At 41.4% G+C, this 16,040-nt stretch overlaps 1 protein-coding gene across 2 annotated transcripts in view; it reads left to right on the top strand.

Moving 5' to 3' along the window:
* Positions 1 to 16,040, top strand: part of WDFY2 (WD repeat and FYVE domain containing 2) — a 177,713-nt gene that overhangs the window by 84,237 nt on the left and 77,436 nt on the right. For both annotated transcript variants that reach the window (XR_014326909.1, XM_082859507.1), the window contains exon 3: positions 4,584 to 4,657. Coding sequence is in view for 1 of the 2 variants with exons in the window: in XM_082859507.1 (XP_082715633.1) it covers positions 4,584 to 4,657 (74 nt within the window). In the remaining variant the exon portion in view is untranslated. The remainder of the gene's footprint in view (positions 1 to 4,583; positions 4,658 to 16,040) is intronic.

Raw genomic sequence — 16,040 nt, 5'->3', positions numbered from 1 at the left:
GTGTCCATGAATTAAGTCTTTGCTTTGTGGTGATGGGGTGATCTTTGTAAGCCTCTCTATTCAAGGCCCTCTTATCAGAGGATCCTGACATTTAACTCCACCAGGATGCCTTTGACACCTGAAGTTTTATTCACAGAAGTACTGTGGCTTATTTAAAGTTCCCACCAGCACATCCCATGAAGATTAGTGTCTCCTGCCAAATAATGCCTTTGGCATTGTAAAGCTGTCAGAGTGATTGAAATCCACAGTTCAACCTTCAACAGAACATGTGTTTATTTGAGTAAAGTTCAACTGATCAGCAAAGGACAGGAAATAAATTAGTCATAAAATGAAAGAATTATAGGTATAAATAATAGAAATTGGGAAACTTTCCCCCAAATAGAAGTATTTTGAGAATGCCTCCTCTCAATTTACATTTTTTAAGAAAGCAAGAGCAATATTTTTTCTTAGATTGCCCGTGGGATAAAAGTGTTAGAAATATGGGCTTCCCTGGTGGCGCAGTGGTTGAGAGTCCGCCTGCCGATGCAGGGGACACGGGTTCGTGCCCCCGTCTGGGAAGATCCCACATGCCGCGGAGCGGCTGGGCCCGCGAGCCATGGCCGCTGAGCCTGTGCATCCAGAGCCTGTGCTCGCAACGGGAGAGGCCACAACAGTGAGAGGCCCGCGTACCACAACAACAAAAAAAAAAAAAAAAAAAAAGTGTTAGAAATACAAGTAGCCAGTTTCTCTCTAATCCACTTAATTATTGCTCTGTTGAAGTTGATGTTGGTTTCAGGAGCTCATTTTTGCCTACGGCTCATATCCTGAGCTTTTCTCCCTTCAAATTATATAGTCATTAATATAATCATCCAGACTGGTGTTTCTCTTTATTTTCACCCTCCCTAAATTTTAAGCTGAAAACCTGCCTTAAACTAGAAATATTTCATTTTTAAGAAACAGTATTATGAAAGTGTTTAATTTTATTATTTTTTACGGTATGCGAGCCTCTCACTGTTGTGGCCTCTCCCGTTGCGGAGCACAGGCTCCGGACGCGCAGGCCCAGCGGCCATGGCTCACGGGCCCAGCTGCTCCGCGGCATGTGGGATCTTCCCGGACCGGGGCACGAACCCGTGTCCCCTGCATCGGCAGGAGGACTCTCAACCACTGCGCCACCAGGGAAGCTCAAAAGTGTTTAATTTTAAAGATAATATTTTGACAGGCCATCAAGGTCTAAAGTCCTGACACTAGTATAAGAGAATATTACTTCCCATTACCCACAGACCCCTACAAATTTCTTTCCTATCGTATTTGTACTTTTCATGATCTTGCTTCCTAAAATTTTGCCAGGTACACGTCTTTTGATTGTCATCAGTCTGAGACAGAACGGAGATGGCAAATCTCGATCAGATAGCTTGGAAAATGAGAATTCTTCTCTCATTTCTAGATGAAATGTATTTCATCTAGAGTTTTGGGATGCAGTTTTGATAGAGGAGTCCGTAGAGGGGAGCTGCATTGTAATTTTGTAGTCCTGGTTGGCCACTGTGCTCGGCTTGTGGAGAATGCAGTTTTAAGGTGGGAGGATAGAACAGCGTCTCAGCCAAGTTCATCTCTGACCTGAACTTTTAGCCATCAGAGACACCCAATTATTTCTTCTTCAACTAACTAATTATTAGCATTATAGCATTTAAAGCTGAATTCTTCTTTGGGAAACATCACATCTTTGCAACCTGGCTATAAATATTGTGTTTAAATCATATTTTGTTTGTTTCCTACCTTATTCTTCCTTCCAAAGGATTCCCATTACCATTTGGTCATAATTACCATTACTTTACTGTGTCTTCTTATGCTTTGCCAGACAGTTTTGCCCTTTGATACTTTCTTGCATGGATGCATAGGCGCTTATTTTGTATGGGCCATAGCACTGGTCTTTCAGAGGTTGCTTTCTTCATTAATTTCCAGTGAGTTGAAGTTAGAAGGATCTCTGTGTCAATTTTTCTACTCCCCCAACATCCCAAAGGAAAGACATTTACTATAACAACAAATGTGGGCATTAGTATTTCTTTCAATTCATTTCTTTCCTCCTTGGCCTTGCGGGGTCTTTGGGTGACCAATGCAAGGCCTCTTCCTATGGGAGTGTCACAGTTGGGAAATGGTTTGAGGACCATCATAAGACTCACCTACCAAAAGTCTTTACACACACACACGCACGCACGCACGCACACACGCAGGGTTGCTTGGTGTTTTACCATAATGCCTCTTTGAAGGCATGTTTGTACCTTTGGGGGCACCTGGGAGGTAATGCTGTCTGTCTCTGGCAATCCCCTGTCTATAACCATCTGGGTTCAAGCATACGGGTTCTGCAACAACAGAATTTCTGTTAAAACTTCTTTTGTTTATGGTCCTTTATAGGAAAAGTCTTTCCTTTTGAATTCTGGTGGCGTTTCTTACTATCAGTATAAAGTGATGTGGACTAAGGAGGTGACATTGGGGACAAGTTTTATATTATAAGTCCTATATATAGTTGGTGTCACAATCTATAAATTCCTGATGGCAGCTATAGTACCTTATATATCATTGCATCACATGTCTTGAACATAGTAAGCATTCTAAATTTTTGTTGAAGAATTACAAGAAATTTAGTAAATGGGGGAAAAATAAGGAATAAAGAAATAGCAATGATGATTTAAGGGTAGCCTGTGCAGTATTGTAAAAAAGTCTTTTAAATCACATTCAAAGATCAGTGGGTTTTCTAATTATTATATAACCAGATAGGAATTTTGGAGTAAATCATATAGCAAATACTTTTATGTGGCCAGGCAGGCAGCTAAGTGATAAGATTTTTCTCGACTATGTGTAGCCATTTGGGCTGCAGTCAAGTTTTGCTTCATACACTCACGCTTATATCTTAATAAATTGTTAGATATTTAAAATTTTTAACAGGCATAGCAAAATAACAACTGAAGACAATGTTATAGGAATAATCTCAAACACAAGAACTGTGTTTAGTTTTTCCAGGTATATTTTTATGTGTGTATGTACTTTATGTAGTACCGTAATCAGTGTATTTTTTTCTTTTGCTTTTTTCTGCTAACATGATAGTTTTCCATGAAATCATTAAATTTTAATCCTACACACGTTATGGGATTATGAGACCTGGTGTCTTAGCATCTGTGTAGAGATTTTGCCAACATAGTTTATAGGCCAAAGGCAAGTAAGACTGGCTTTCTTAGGGCAGTGCATTAAATATCGTTGGATTGCTTTTTTTCCAGCAGTGTTCTTTTGGGAATCTAGTTTAAATTTGTGGCTAAACCAGAAGAAGATATTCTGCTGTACTGGTGGAAGTTTGCAGTGGGGGGGGGGGGGGCGATAATTTTTTACGTATTTCTATTTTCTAAATATATTGTGTTTGAAAATTAGAAAAAAGTACTTTATGCAGTTTAGAAGATTTTGTAGTTGTGGTTGTTCAGCGGCCTTGTATAGAGAATCAAAAAAATGTTACCAAGTGATGTGTTTATCAAGTGGCTCTGTTAGTAGAACTTGAAGTTCTTTTATAGTTTAAAGATAACCTAAGTTGGGTATTTGAATATAGGACTGTGTGTTTGAATTATGTCTTTGAACCTCCTCCAGCTTTTTTTTCCTGTGTGACCTTGGGTAAGACATCTAATCATAACTGAAAAGTAAGAATAAAAACATTTGATGCCGATTATGATTTTGATGATGGGTAGTTCATGACCTACAGCGCTACCGTGAAGATGCAGGGAGAAATTTAAAAGTTATGTTGAGGCCTTTAGAACACTATTTCAGTATAGAATAAGTCGTCAAAAGGCCCCCATTCTGATGAACAAGCATAGACAGAGAAAGCTGGTAACTGGAAGCTGACTTGGCCCCTCGTGGCTTCCAAGCACGTTTCGTTTACTCAGGCTTGGTGGTACTCAGGAAGTCAGTCCTGCAGAACTGGGAGACCCTGTCCAGGACTGGGTGAACTGACTCACCTGATTTCTTTCCTCTGGAGCCTGGCCCTGTGTCGAGTTAGTTCTCTTTTAGATTGAGGCAAAGCCTCCGTCTTTTTCCAATTGGCAGCCTCCAGCATATGCCTTGAGTACTGAGAGTAAAAGACTTCTGTTAGTTCACGTGCCCCAAATCAGTTCTGAATTAAAAAATAGATTTCTGTACTTGGTGGGGCGGGGGGCGAGGGGGTAATAAGAGCTTTCTTTCGTTTCCTTAGTTCAGAAAAAATTGGTTATTTCCATTAAAGATAGGGTTTGCTTGGAAGAGATAGATTGGTGACAGAAGGCTTATGCAGCACAAAATATTGTTAATCTAGTCAAAGCAAATTTAGACTTGATACAGAACAGCCAAGACCACACCCCTTGGAACTTGTCCAGTTTGAGAATATCTTATTTGTTATATTCATTAAAAGGATAACTGAGAAACTAGGGGTTAGTTGTAAAATTACTGTTTTTATTTTTTGGTGAGTGGGAGTTAAATGAACTGTTTGTCAGGAAATTGTGGGAAAAAAATAGTCATACACTTTGAGCTAGTCACTCCTGAATCCATGAGAATCATCGTTTTGTTAATTTCATCAACATGTTCATTTCTTTCAGCTCCATGTTCATGCATGTCTTTTAACCCGGAAACAAGAAGACTGTCCATAGGTCTAGACAATGGTACAATCTCAGTAAGTACACATAAATAAGATTTTCAGTTGAAATACTTCCCTTCCTGTGGAGTATGTATATGTGTATTGTGATGAGAATTATTTATTAGTTTTTTTTTCAAATTAACAAATTAATTTTCTTGCTAAGTTAAGTGGAAATTGCAGTGCAGCGAATTCTGGTGAGGTGCAGGGAGAGCTATCATCAGTCTCAGCTTAAATGCTGACGAGATTCAGCTTGGCTTACACGTTCACAGCAGCTAGAATAGTAGGGGCATTACCAGGCCACAGAGTGAACTACATGATCTGCGGGTTGGCGAGAGCAAGCTGTGATACTAGTGACTTTGATCAGATGGTTAATCGTGGTGTCACACGATTCCCCACGCGAGTGACAGAACACAAGGGAAATGGCTCTCTTGGACCTGCGTGTCTGATCTCGTCTTGATACTTGACGTTGTCCTCCTTCCTCTTTCTGCTCTTTGCTGTCTTCTTAACGCCCTCTAGTAGGTGAATAGAATTCTGTCAATTTGTACAAATTTGTTAAGAAAGCAGAGAATCTAGATTTAGTCTGTCGGGTAGATCCAGATAAATAGTAGACCCTTCGGTTATAGATCTTGAAGGAACTGAAGTGATCAGAGACTGGAATTTCAGGTTTTACTACTTAATCATGTTTTTGCATATTAATTTTCAACTGGTATATTAACTAGTAAGACAGCTGATCTGGTAAATTCTCCATTTTGGTATATTGTCCAGTATTGCCTTTAGAGACCCTGCTTTGGGACCTAGGAATTAGAGGACCCTCCTCCGGCCACGCCTCCCCACAGGATGAGGGATCTGAGGGGCCAGGGGCATGTGCCCAGCCTAAGCCCTCACTCCGCCCACCCCCATGCTCTGGGTACCTGGCTCTGGAATTTCCTGCTCCCAGACAGCTTAGGGCCTGCTTCTAGGGCCTGCATGGGCCTTTTTTCCCTGGGTCCATCCAGAGGAGGATAAAACTAATAAATGTACCCTTAGCCTGAAGGGTGCCCCAGCGGCAATGGTTTGAGGTGAGTAGGTGTCCGCACGTGTGGGCAAGGTCCCTCAAGGTGTCGATAGAGCTGAGAATGGGAAAGGGGGTGTGGGCTGGCCCTCCCGTGTCACCACACTATGGTGTGGAACTTCAAGAGGTCTAAAATTTCTAACTTTGTACCTGTGCCTCCAGGTGGTTGAAGGTATATTTGTCAAGATTGGAGGAAGAGACCATATTTAATAGTTTAACTTGATTTATAACTTTTACGTATTTAGGCACATGGAATGTGGGTCTCCACTTCTAGTCTTTACCCAACCCCCCTGAGGGGTCTGAAGAGGTGGGCCTGACATTTGCTATTTGATCTTTAGTCAAAACACTTGTTTGGTGATCTTTATGGAAATTTTTAACAATATTGTTACATATAAATCAGTCCATTGGCAAATATTTATGGAAGTCCTATAAGATCTAATGCATTGTAGATCTGTAAAACCTGCGCCTTAGGAGGACGGAAGAGAAGATCGCGATACAGACCTTTGTCTTCTTTAAGGAGAGCCATTTTTAATAAGTGGGGTGTACGTACGATAAACTTGTTTTTAAAAGATAAGGGGAGATAACTGGATTGTTCAATGAGTTGAAGTTTCACCACAAAGGAAAATCTGAAAAAATAAGCTGAGATCCATTTATTGCCCAGCAGTTCATGCACTAGTATGTGTAACACTCACTGTCCGCGAAAAGCCTTATGTGTGCATAGCATATAGGTGATTCTTTGTATTTTTGAAATCAGTATAAGGGGTTAGTGGGTACCGATACATTTGGCTTTGAAGGCAAGTTGAGAGCGAACTAAGTTATGGAGAGTTCTGGCTTTTATTGTAAATAAGAAGAGAGGCTGTGTTAGCCATTATTCCTTTAGTAAATGAAACTGCCAGAGAATCAGGACTTAAATCAGGAACCGGATTCTCCAGGTGTGTCAGCTCGGTGTTGAGATACCAAATCTTACCTTACCCGATCTTCTAAAAAAGATTAAGGACCTGGCTTGTATGAAATAATTTCCTTAAAAGTATTTCTTCTACGTTGCTGAAGAAGATGAGTTGTATAACCTACCTATTCTCATCTGAAGAATTGTAAAGAGCTCTGTGTTAGGGAACGATACAGTGAAAGAACAGGGTGTTTAAGGTTCAGAATTCTCATTGATCACTACAAAAATAACCGGTTCTTTACTGAAAATGCTTATACAGAATCTCAGCTGTTTAATAGTTTACTTTCTGGACGTGAGAAATCCTTTCCAGAGACTGTAAGTTTTCTGTTCCTTGAATATAGCAAATACATTTTGGAAGAAATACTATTGGTTAACTTATTTTGAAACACAGAAAGGAGGAAATTGGAAAGTAAATCCTTATTTCACTTTATTTTACTGAATAAAAGAGATTTAAGAGGCAGTTAACCTTGTGTAACTGAGTACTGTATTAAAGATGAAGTAGAGGTAACAAATGCAGACCACTCTTTCAGAAGTTTGGCCACAGAAGGAAGTGGAGAGAGAGAGGGTGAGTGCTAGAACAAGATATGACAGTAGATGAGCAGAGGGTCCAGAACCATTTCAAGAATTTAGCTTTGGGAAAGAATGGGGAGACTTTCAATTTTTAAGGTAGGGAAAGAAAGAGACAGTATTGAGATGTAAGGGAGGAATGACCTTATATTTTTCTCATGAAGTAGCAAGTTAGATCACCTACTGAGAGAAGCAAAAATGAAGGTGGTATATTTTCATGTCTATAGCCTTTGTCATTTCTGATCGTGTAGCCCAGAACCCACTTCTGCCATCTTGGTCTACAGTCCCGATTATCTCTCAAGGTCTTGTTCACATGTTATCTTTTCATTCTCTCTCTCTCTCTCTCTTTTCCTTCCTTCCTTCCTTCCTTTCGACAGGTGGGTCCTGAGACCTCCCAAGTAAAATTAAAATTAATCACACACAGTACTCAATAGGTTAGTTATATCACATTGCTTATTTAACCTGTTTTGTAAAAAGTTTTCAAGTCTGTCTCCTCCATTAAATTGTTGAGTATTAAGGAACTGGCCAGTCTTTTATTCATCTCCTCTTTCAGTGGATCTTAGTGTGGTACCTTGTGCATATTAGGGACTCAGTGAATAATTTGTTAAATAAGTTGTTGACTAAAGTATAAATACTATTATTATTAATATAGCTGGTTGTAATTAGTACCTGCTTAAATTCTGAAACAGTTTATTGGTACAGTTCTTTTGCTATTCAAAATGTTTTTCACAATGGAATTAACTTCCATGGGGGGAAGAAGGTATGCCAATAATTTAATTCATCCTGAGTCTAAGTTTTCAGAAATGCCTTCTGTTTCAATGTTGACAGAAGTCAGATTGTGCTAACTGCTATTCATACTGAAGCAGGACTTCAGATTTTTCTGTCATAATGACTCATATATTCTAGCCAACCAACAAATATATAAATATCAACTGTGTGAAGAAGATTATGCTCAATTCTAACATGTGGCTCCTGGTCTCAAAGAACTTATTCAGTTGGGGAAAAATGAAAAATGAAGTTATGAAATACCTAACACATAGTAAAAAAAATAACAGCAAAAGTAGCAGCACCCCAGTGAGTGTGATGTTGGCAAGGCAATGAGGTCAGATAAGAGTAGGAGGGAATGGTCTGGGGCAGCTCCATGGAGACTGGATGTGAGCTAGGATTTGATTAGCTAAAGATAGGAAGGAAAGGTATTTCAGGCAAAATGAATGGCATGGGGAAAAAAAAATGATACTCATCTTTATAAATATATTTTTTCTTCTTCATCACAACTCTTAGGGTGCCAAAATTTTTATTAAAATCTTGCCAAGATAAATGCATAGTCACTGAAGATTTTTCGAACAAGACCCCAAAATGATAAAATCTCTGTTCTTTGTAGATTAATCTCATACATGTGTTATGGGAAGTTTGATTGGGATGAGAGGAAACAATTGCTGTGTATAATGGTTAGCACTCAGGATAGAGGTTATTGTATAAAAATAAATGATATTGACCGTGTATGGCTTTGTTGTTACTGTTTTGGTAGTTCTTGTGGTTATTATATTCTTAGAGTTCATATAGTTTATTCAAGGGAATGAAAGAGGAAAGAGAATAAACCTTTATTGAGCATCTACTATGTACCAGGCACTCTGCTTTACATACATCCCCTCATTCCAGCTTCACAGTAATTCTATGATGTAGGTGGTATTACTCACATTTTTCGGATAAGGAGACTAAGACCTAGAGAGTTCACGAGCTTCTCCAGCTCACTCAGCCAGGAAGCAGCTCTCAGCAAAGCTAGGGACTCTGTGTGCCTTGAAGCCTGGGCTTTCTTCTCAGCCCATGCTGCTGGCCAGGAGCCACTCCTGCCTCTGTTAAAGGCTTTCCATCCTTCCTGTTGCCTCATTTGTTTATGGGTCTGTCTCCTTCACTAGACTGTCAACTACATGAAGGCAGAGACCGTGTATGCTTCAGTGTTGTGTCCTGGACCACTATAGATGTTTTGTAAAAGTTCTGTTAAAGGAAGGAGAGAAGGCATTTCAGTTCCCATCATCAAGATGCTACAACCAAAGTTGGGCACTTAACCAGCAGGATAAAATTACTCTCAACAGTTGAGTGTTATTGTGTGCATTTACAGAGTGCGTCGTGTGTTTAAATGACCGGTTTGGGCGTGTAGAAGAATTTGATGTCCATACGCTGTTTCCTGAAATTAATAACATAGATACACGAAGAAAGCAACTAAAAAACCTAAGTAGAAACGTTATGTTTTCCTGAACGTTTGTGGGACTGATGGAAACCCTTGGAGTTCCTTTCCTTGTAGGTGTGTCACTCTGGTCCCTGCCCACATCTTCACATTGGCTTCCTCTGTGTGTCTCTTTGTCTTCACATGGCCTTCTTATAAATCACTGGTTGAAGGACTCACCCTAATCCAGTATGATCTCATTTTAACTAATTACATCTGCAGAGACCTTAGTTCCAAATAAAGTCATATTCTGAGGTTCCATGTGGACATGAATTTTGGGAGGACACTATTCAACTCAGTACAACTGGTAATAATATTGTATCTACAGAATTTCCCTAACAGTGTCCTACCAATTGATTAGGAGACCATTTTGTGAATGTGTAAAATGATGCCTTTGGGAAGAGGTACCTAAAGATATTAAAAGAGGGGGAGATAGGAAAAGATTAAAATTGAAAGGGAGACCTTAATTCTTCTATCTAATGCCACCTTCCCCTAGATTAAGTGACATATATTAGGTAGGTCACGTGTCAAGATAGTGGTGGCAGAACTAGGACTTCCTTGATCACTGGACAGATTTTCTTATCACACCAGGCTGATTTCTTCACACAACTAGGACAACCGAGTTGCAAGGAATTGCCCTAGGATGGTCACTAATGAATTGGAAGCTTGTGTTATTCCATGCATCTGGCCATTGCTAAAAAAAATATTTTTTAAAGAATTTGAGCCTTTAATGTAACAAGGTGTTTTGGATGAGTTGTTTATTGCTATGGGTTATAATGAGCCTATAGGGACTGAACCCCAGTGGTGAGGTCACGTTCTGCAGTGAAGAGAAGTAACTTATGAATAAAGCACTTCAGCTGTACCCAAGCTGACTGTACAGTCGGACCACTCCTGCTGGAGGGAAAGTCCTGTTAAAACCTTCACCTTGATTGGCTCGGAGACAACAGTGCTATAGCCGACTGGCTCCTGTTTGTCAACCATCATGGCACATTTCAGGTTTTGTACTTAGAGAAGAATTGATGTTGCTTCTGGAATTGCCCTGCCTCCCAGGATTTCTAATGTGGTACCATACGTGAAAAGTAGCCTAATCATGAAGTCAACGGAGGCTGGATTTGAAGACAGTTTCAAGAGGCCCTGTGTTCAGAGAAATGTGGACCTGGAATCTGTAGGGCTTCCTTTTAAACTCTTCCATAATCTCAGTACTTACACTAGCTTATGATTGTCTCATTCTCCCATGGTTTCTACCACAAAAGACCATCATTTCTGAGTCATTTCATCAATCTATGGCCCTGGGCTTTCTAGTGTGGGGAGTTCCTTTTATAGACTGTTAGGTGGCCGTTCTCTTCTGAGCTTGTGCTAATAAGTTATAGTAAACTTAAATATGTATAAATATTTATATGTCAATATTAAATATCTACATATATATATATATATATATATATATATATATATATATATATCTTTTTTTCTGCTTAGCAGAACAAGAATCCCTGAGTGCAACATGCCAGTTGCTTACTGTTTATTCATACAGTATAATTCATTGAAGGTGGTTTTGTCAAAGAAAACACTGCGATCATGGGAGTTGTTGTCCCTTCAGTATTTGTGTGGGTCACCAACCTTCTTAGAACCTCTCAAGGACAAGCCTGTCTCTTCCAATTGTGTCATTGTATAGGTAGCCCTGTCGTCTTTTGTTCAGTACCTGAATGTTATCTAAAAACCTGGTCAAGTAGTACTGAATGCATATGCCAAGGGCTTTCTTTGGCCGCCAGTTATTTTGTGGCACCTCCATTACAATTATGAATTTTTGAAGAACCTCTTGATCGCCCTTTTAGACCGATTCTGTAGCATGAATACTGGTAGGAACACCCAGATTGCCCTATATTTTAAACTGGGTGCTAAGGAGTTCCTGTAGAGTGTGTGGTAGATTGAAGTCATTTATACAATATCTACAGGAGGTATCTGCCACAAAGGATGGCCTCATTAGGGTCATTGTATTACTATTTTATTTATTTAAAAAAAATTTTTAGCCATGCCACGCAGCTTGCGGGATCTTAGTTCCCCAACCAGGGATTGAACCTGGGCCACAGCAGTGAAAGCTCTGAGTCCTAATCACTGGACCACCAGGGAACTCCCTGTATTACTATTTTAGAAGGTGGTCATCTTCTTTTTATTGGAGTATAGTTGATTTACAATGTTGTGTTAGTTTCAGGTGTACAGCAAAGTGAATCAGTTATACATATACATATATCCACTCTTTTCTTTTTTAGATTCTTTTGGTGGTCATCTTCTTATCTTGGCCACATCAAGCAGTGTATCTATGGTTCAGAAAGGCAATGGCTAGGAATCAATGAGCGTATTATGTTCCAAGTTACTTTCCCTTTGTCTTATTCCTTAATAATCTCTCCCTCCCCCTGGATCCTTCCCATTGGCTTTTAAACACACTCAAATTTCTTTTTATTAAAAACAAAAGTTGCTTATTAAAAACAACTCTCTTCCCTGTTCACCCAGTAGTCTCTCTCTCTTCTCTCATTATCAAACATCTCCAAAGACTTGTCTTTTTTTTTTCTTTCTTTTTTTTGCGGTACGCGGGCCTCTCGCTGTTGTGGCCTCTCCCATTGCGGAGCACAGGCTCCGGACACGCAGGCTCAGCGGCCATGGCTCACAGGCCCAGCCGCTCCGCGGCATGTGGGATCTTCCCGGACCGGGGCACGAACCCGTGTCCCCTGCATCGGCAGGCGGGCTCTCAACCACTGCGCCACCAGGGAAGCCCTCCAAAGACTTGTTTGTAGTTGCTGTCTACATTTCCTCCTTCCCCTCTTTACTGAAACCACTGCCATCTGGCCTCCAGTCCCATCAATCTGTCCAAACAGCTCTGGCTGTGATTATAAAAGCTCTCCACATGCATCTGTACAACTGACATGTTTAGGTCCTCATCATGTTTGACCTCCCAGCAGCACTTAGCTCTGCTGTTTCTTCCTGAAATACTCTCTTCATGTCTATCCACGACACAGTACTCTGCTGGCTTTCCTCCTGTTCCCTGGCTGTTTTGCCTCTGTTTCCATCACAGGATGTCCTCGGACCAGCTTTGGTTCAGTGTTGGAGTTTCTCAACATTTGCCCTCCTAGGCCCCTGCTTCTCCTCTCTTTGGGCAGCCTCGCCAGTGTCATGGCTGCATTTGCTGCCCATGTGATCATAACTCTCAACTTTTAAGCTTTGTCCAGACCTTTTCTCTGTAATTCCAATTTCCTTCTTAATATTTTCTGTTGAATGTCTCAGAAGAACCTCAAATTCATCAGGTCTAAAATCAGACTCCTTTTCCTCCCCTGGTCTTTTCCTCACCTGGTCTTTCTCAGTGTCCCCTGTTTACGTGACTATAACCACTGACCATCCTGTGGCACGAGCCAGGGCTCTTTGGAGTTACTTTCCTCCTTTACCCTCCACTCTGTCCAGTCCATTATTTATGGATTTTTGCCCCCTAAATACCTCTCAGCTCCCCTCTCTCTTCATCATCATCATCGTCATCGTCACCATCACCACCACCACCATCGTCATTATCCTGCTCCGTCGTCTCCTTGGACCCCGCCCCCTTCACTGGTCATCCCACATCTGCGCTGCCTCTTCCACTCTGTTTTCCATATTGGAGCTATAGAAGGATCTTTTCAGAATACACATTTTATCTCGACATATCCTCTGCCAGACCTCTCTCAGGCTTCCCTTTGCTCTTAGCACACAGGCCAGAATTCTTCCCATGGCCTATGTGACCCTACTGGGTCTGGCCCTGTCCTCCACAGCCGCGCTTTCCGCAGTGCCCTTCCTCCCTGAGTTCCAGTCTTAGCTGCCACTCTCGGTTCCTTATGCCCACCTTGTTCCCTCCGTTCCCAGGGCCTCTGCCTGGAGTGTGCTTCCTTTCTCTTCGCCTACTTAACTCTCATCCTCCGGATCTCAGTTTACTTTTCCTTTCCTTGGGGACGTCTTCCCTGCTCTTCCGGCAGTTCGTGTCCCCAGATTATAAGTGTTCATAGCATTGAGCGCCCCTCCTCTGTAGCAGTTGTCATAGTTTGTATTTTATGTCTTTCATGTGATTATTTGATTATTGCATGTATCCAGCATAAGCTCTTCAAGGCGGCAGCTATGTCCGCTTGACTCTCTTACATTCCTATCATCCAATGCAGTGCCCATGAATTAGAAGTGCTCTGCATATGTTTATAGAATGAATTAATGAGTGAGTGAATGAATAGATATAGTCTATTAGGTTGACAATACATAGAGGTTAAGACAATATGTAAGAGGTTAAGTCTGAAATCAGACTGCTAAAGTCAGATCGCAGTTGTGTACCCACAAGTTGTGTCACCCTGGGCTAGTTGCTTTACTCTCTGTGCCCCAGTTTCCTTACTGTAAAATAGGGATAACAATTGTATCCATTTTACAGGGTTGTGATGAGGATTGTATGACATACACATAAAGCTCTTAGGACAGTGCTGGTATGCGTCAAGTGCCCCATCAACATTAGCTTCTTAGCAACATTATTGTCACCAGGAGCAGCAGCATCTTCCATTGGCAGGAACTAGGAAGCTTTGGTTAAAATCTCTGTCACGTGGCTTTCGCAGGCCAATTACCAGGGGAGGAAATGTCTTAGTGATGGAACGCTCCTTAGGATGCTTCAACTTATTTCTGGTTCCGTCTTCCGTCTTTGCTGCATCGTTACAGTAGTTCACCACTGATTTGTAAAACATGGGCTATCGAATACTATTTTTTTCTGCAAAAAAAGTTTATTATCCAAGTTATTATCATTCATCACCCTCAGGAAAAGGTTGCGCTTTGAGAGGACCCTAAAGATTGGAGAGGATGTAGCAAATTTTTCATCACAAGAGTCACCCTTCCTCCAGTGGACTGACTAACCCCAGTGGGTTACCGGCCATCGAGAGCTCTACCACTTTCTGTTCATTTGGGAATCTGAATTTTATAGGCCAGAATGTCCAGAGAGCTATCTATGGTCCTGCAAGTATTCTTTCAACACTAGGAATCAGTCTTGTATCACAAATCTTTTATTAACCATTTCCATCTAGACGTGTGAGAATAATATTCTCTGTGTGCACACATATTTTGCTAGTTTTTATTTTGAGTTAATCTCTTATACAGACTATAGAGCCCGACCACGGTTCTCATGTCACTGTCCTGTAGATGGCAAGGTTCAGAGCCCAGAGGGGCTGAGGTGGCATTTCCATGTCAATTACCTCTAAGGCATTTCTCCCAGAGTACCTTGACTGCAGCATTTGTAGTGAGGTGGATGGACCTAGAGACTGTCCTACAGAGTGAAGTCAGAAAGAGAGAAACAAATACTGTATGCTAACACATATGCATGGAATCTAAAAAAAAAATGGTTCTGAAGGACCTAGGGACAGGACAGGAATAAAGACGCAGATGTAGAGAATGGACTTGAGGACATGGGGAGGGGGAAGGGTAAGCTGGGACGAAGTGAGAGAGTGGCACTGACATATATACACTACCAAATGTAAATCAGATAGCTAGTGGGAAGCAACCGCATAGCACAGGGAGATCAGCTTGGTGCTTTGTGACCACCTAGAAGGGTGGGATAGGGAGTGTGGGAGGGAGACACAAGAGGGAGGAGATATGGGGATGTATGTATACGTATAGCTGATTCACTTTGTTATACAGCAGAAACTAACACACCATTGTAAAGCAGTTATACTCCAATAAAGATGTTAAAAAAATTTTTTTTAAAGAAATTAAAAGAACCATCTGACATTTATTCCTTTGCAATAAAGCTTGAGAACTCACTAGAGCCAACATGTGTGAAGGAAGCAGTTATTCTTTTATAGCCCCTACGGTTGCTGGATTGCCACCACCTGGTGTTACTACACCTACTCTTTAATCTGAGAGCCTTGGAAGCAGGCTACCCCCTTGCTGGCTAGAAGCTTATGGTAGCAGAGAGGGGAGTAGCATTAGGAATGCCCTGGTCCCTGGGGTGCAGTGCTGGTGTTCACTGCTGGGCTTGTGTTTCTTAGTTTCACTGTGGTTGGATGCTGCTGACTCAGGGCGGTGGTAACCCAGAGGGGTTTTTGTTTCCAAAGTGGATGCCCCTCCCCATTTATTTACCGCTCCTCCAGCACCACATCTTGAATGTAGTAGGCGCCACAATCAACTCATCTCCAGTTTCGCCTTCTTAGAGAGGGAGGATGACTCTGCTCTCAGTTACCAGCAAATGTTACATTTTTATAAATACTCATTTGGTGTAGGAAGAAAACATCAGCATTAGACCATAAGCTCACTGAAGCAATTTACACAGTTGCAAAAAGACTGCTAACTGTATTCCCACATAGAACAAACAGCATAGCTTTTCCATTGGCTGCAATCACTCAGGGCCAACTGGTTTGCTCTATTGGGGAGCGGTCAAAACAATAGGGCAGGTTCTTCCTCCCGAAGCTTATCTGTCGTGGATGGGAGAGAAAGGACCTAGAAGGGTGCCTGCTGTTTGGTGAGTGGTGGCTGGTTAATTAGTGGGGTGCTGTGAACCCTGAGCTCTCTGCAGACCTTCCCACCGGCTCTTCCTTCTCTCGCAGAGCCTTAGATGCTGATGCTCTCTAGGGTTCTACCTTGTGCTGCATACTCT

The sequence above is a fragment of the Leucopleurus acutus genome (assembly GCF_964270905.1).
Source record: "Leucopleurus acutus genome assembly, chromosome: 18".
Classification (NCBI taxonomy): Eukaryota; Metazoa; Chordata; class Mammalia; order Artiodactyla; family Delphinidae; genus Leucopleurus; species Leucopleurus acutus.
Note: the sequence above shows the minus strand (reverse complement) of the source record. Positions and strands in the feature narration are given on the sequence as shown.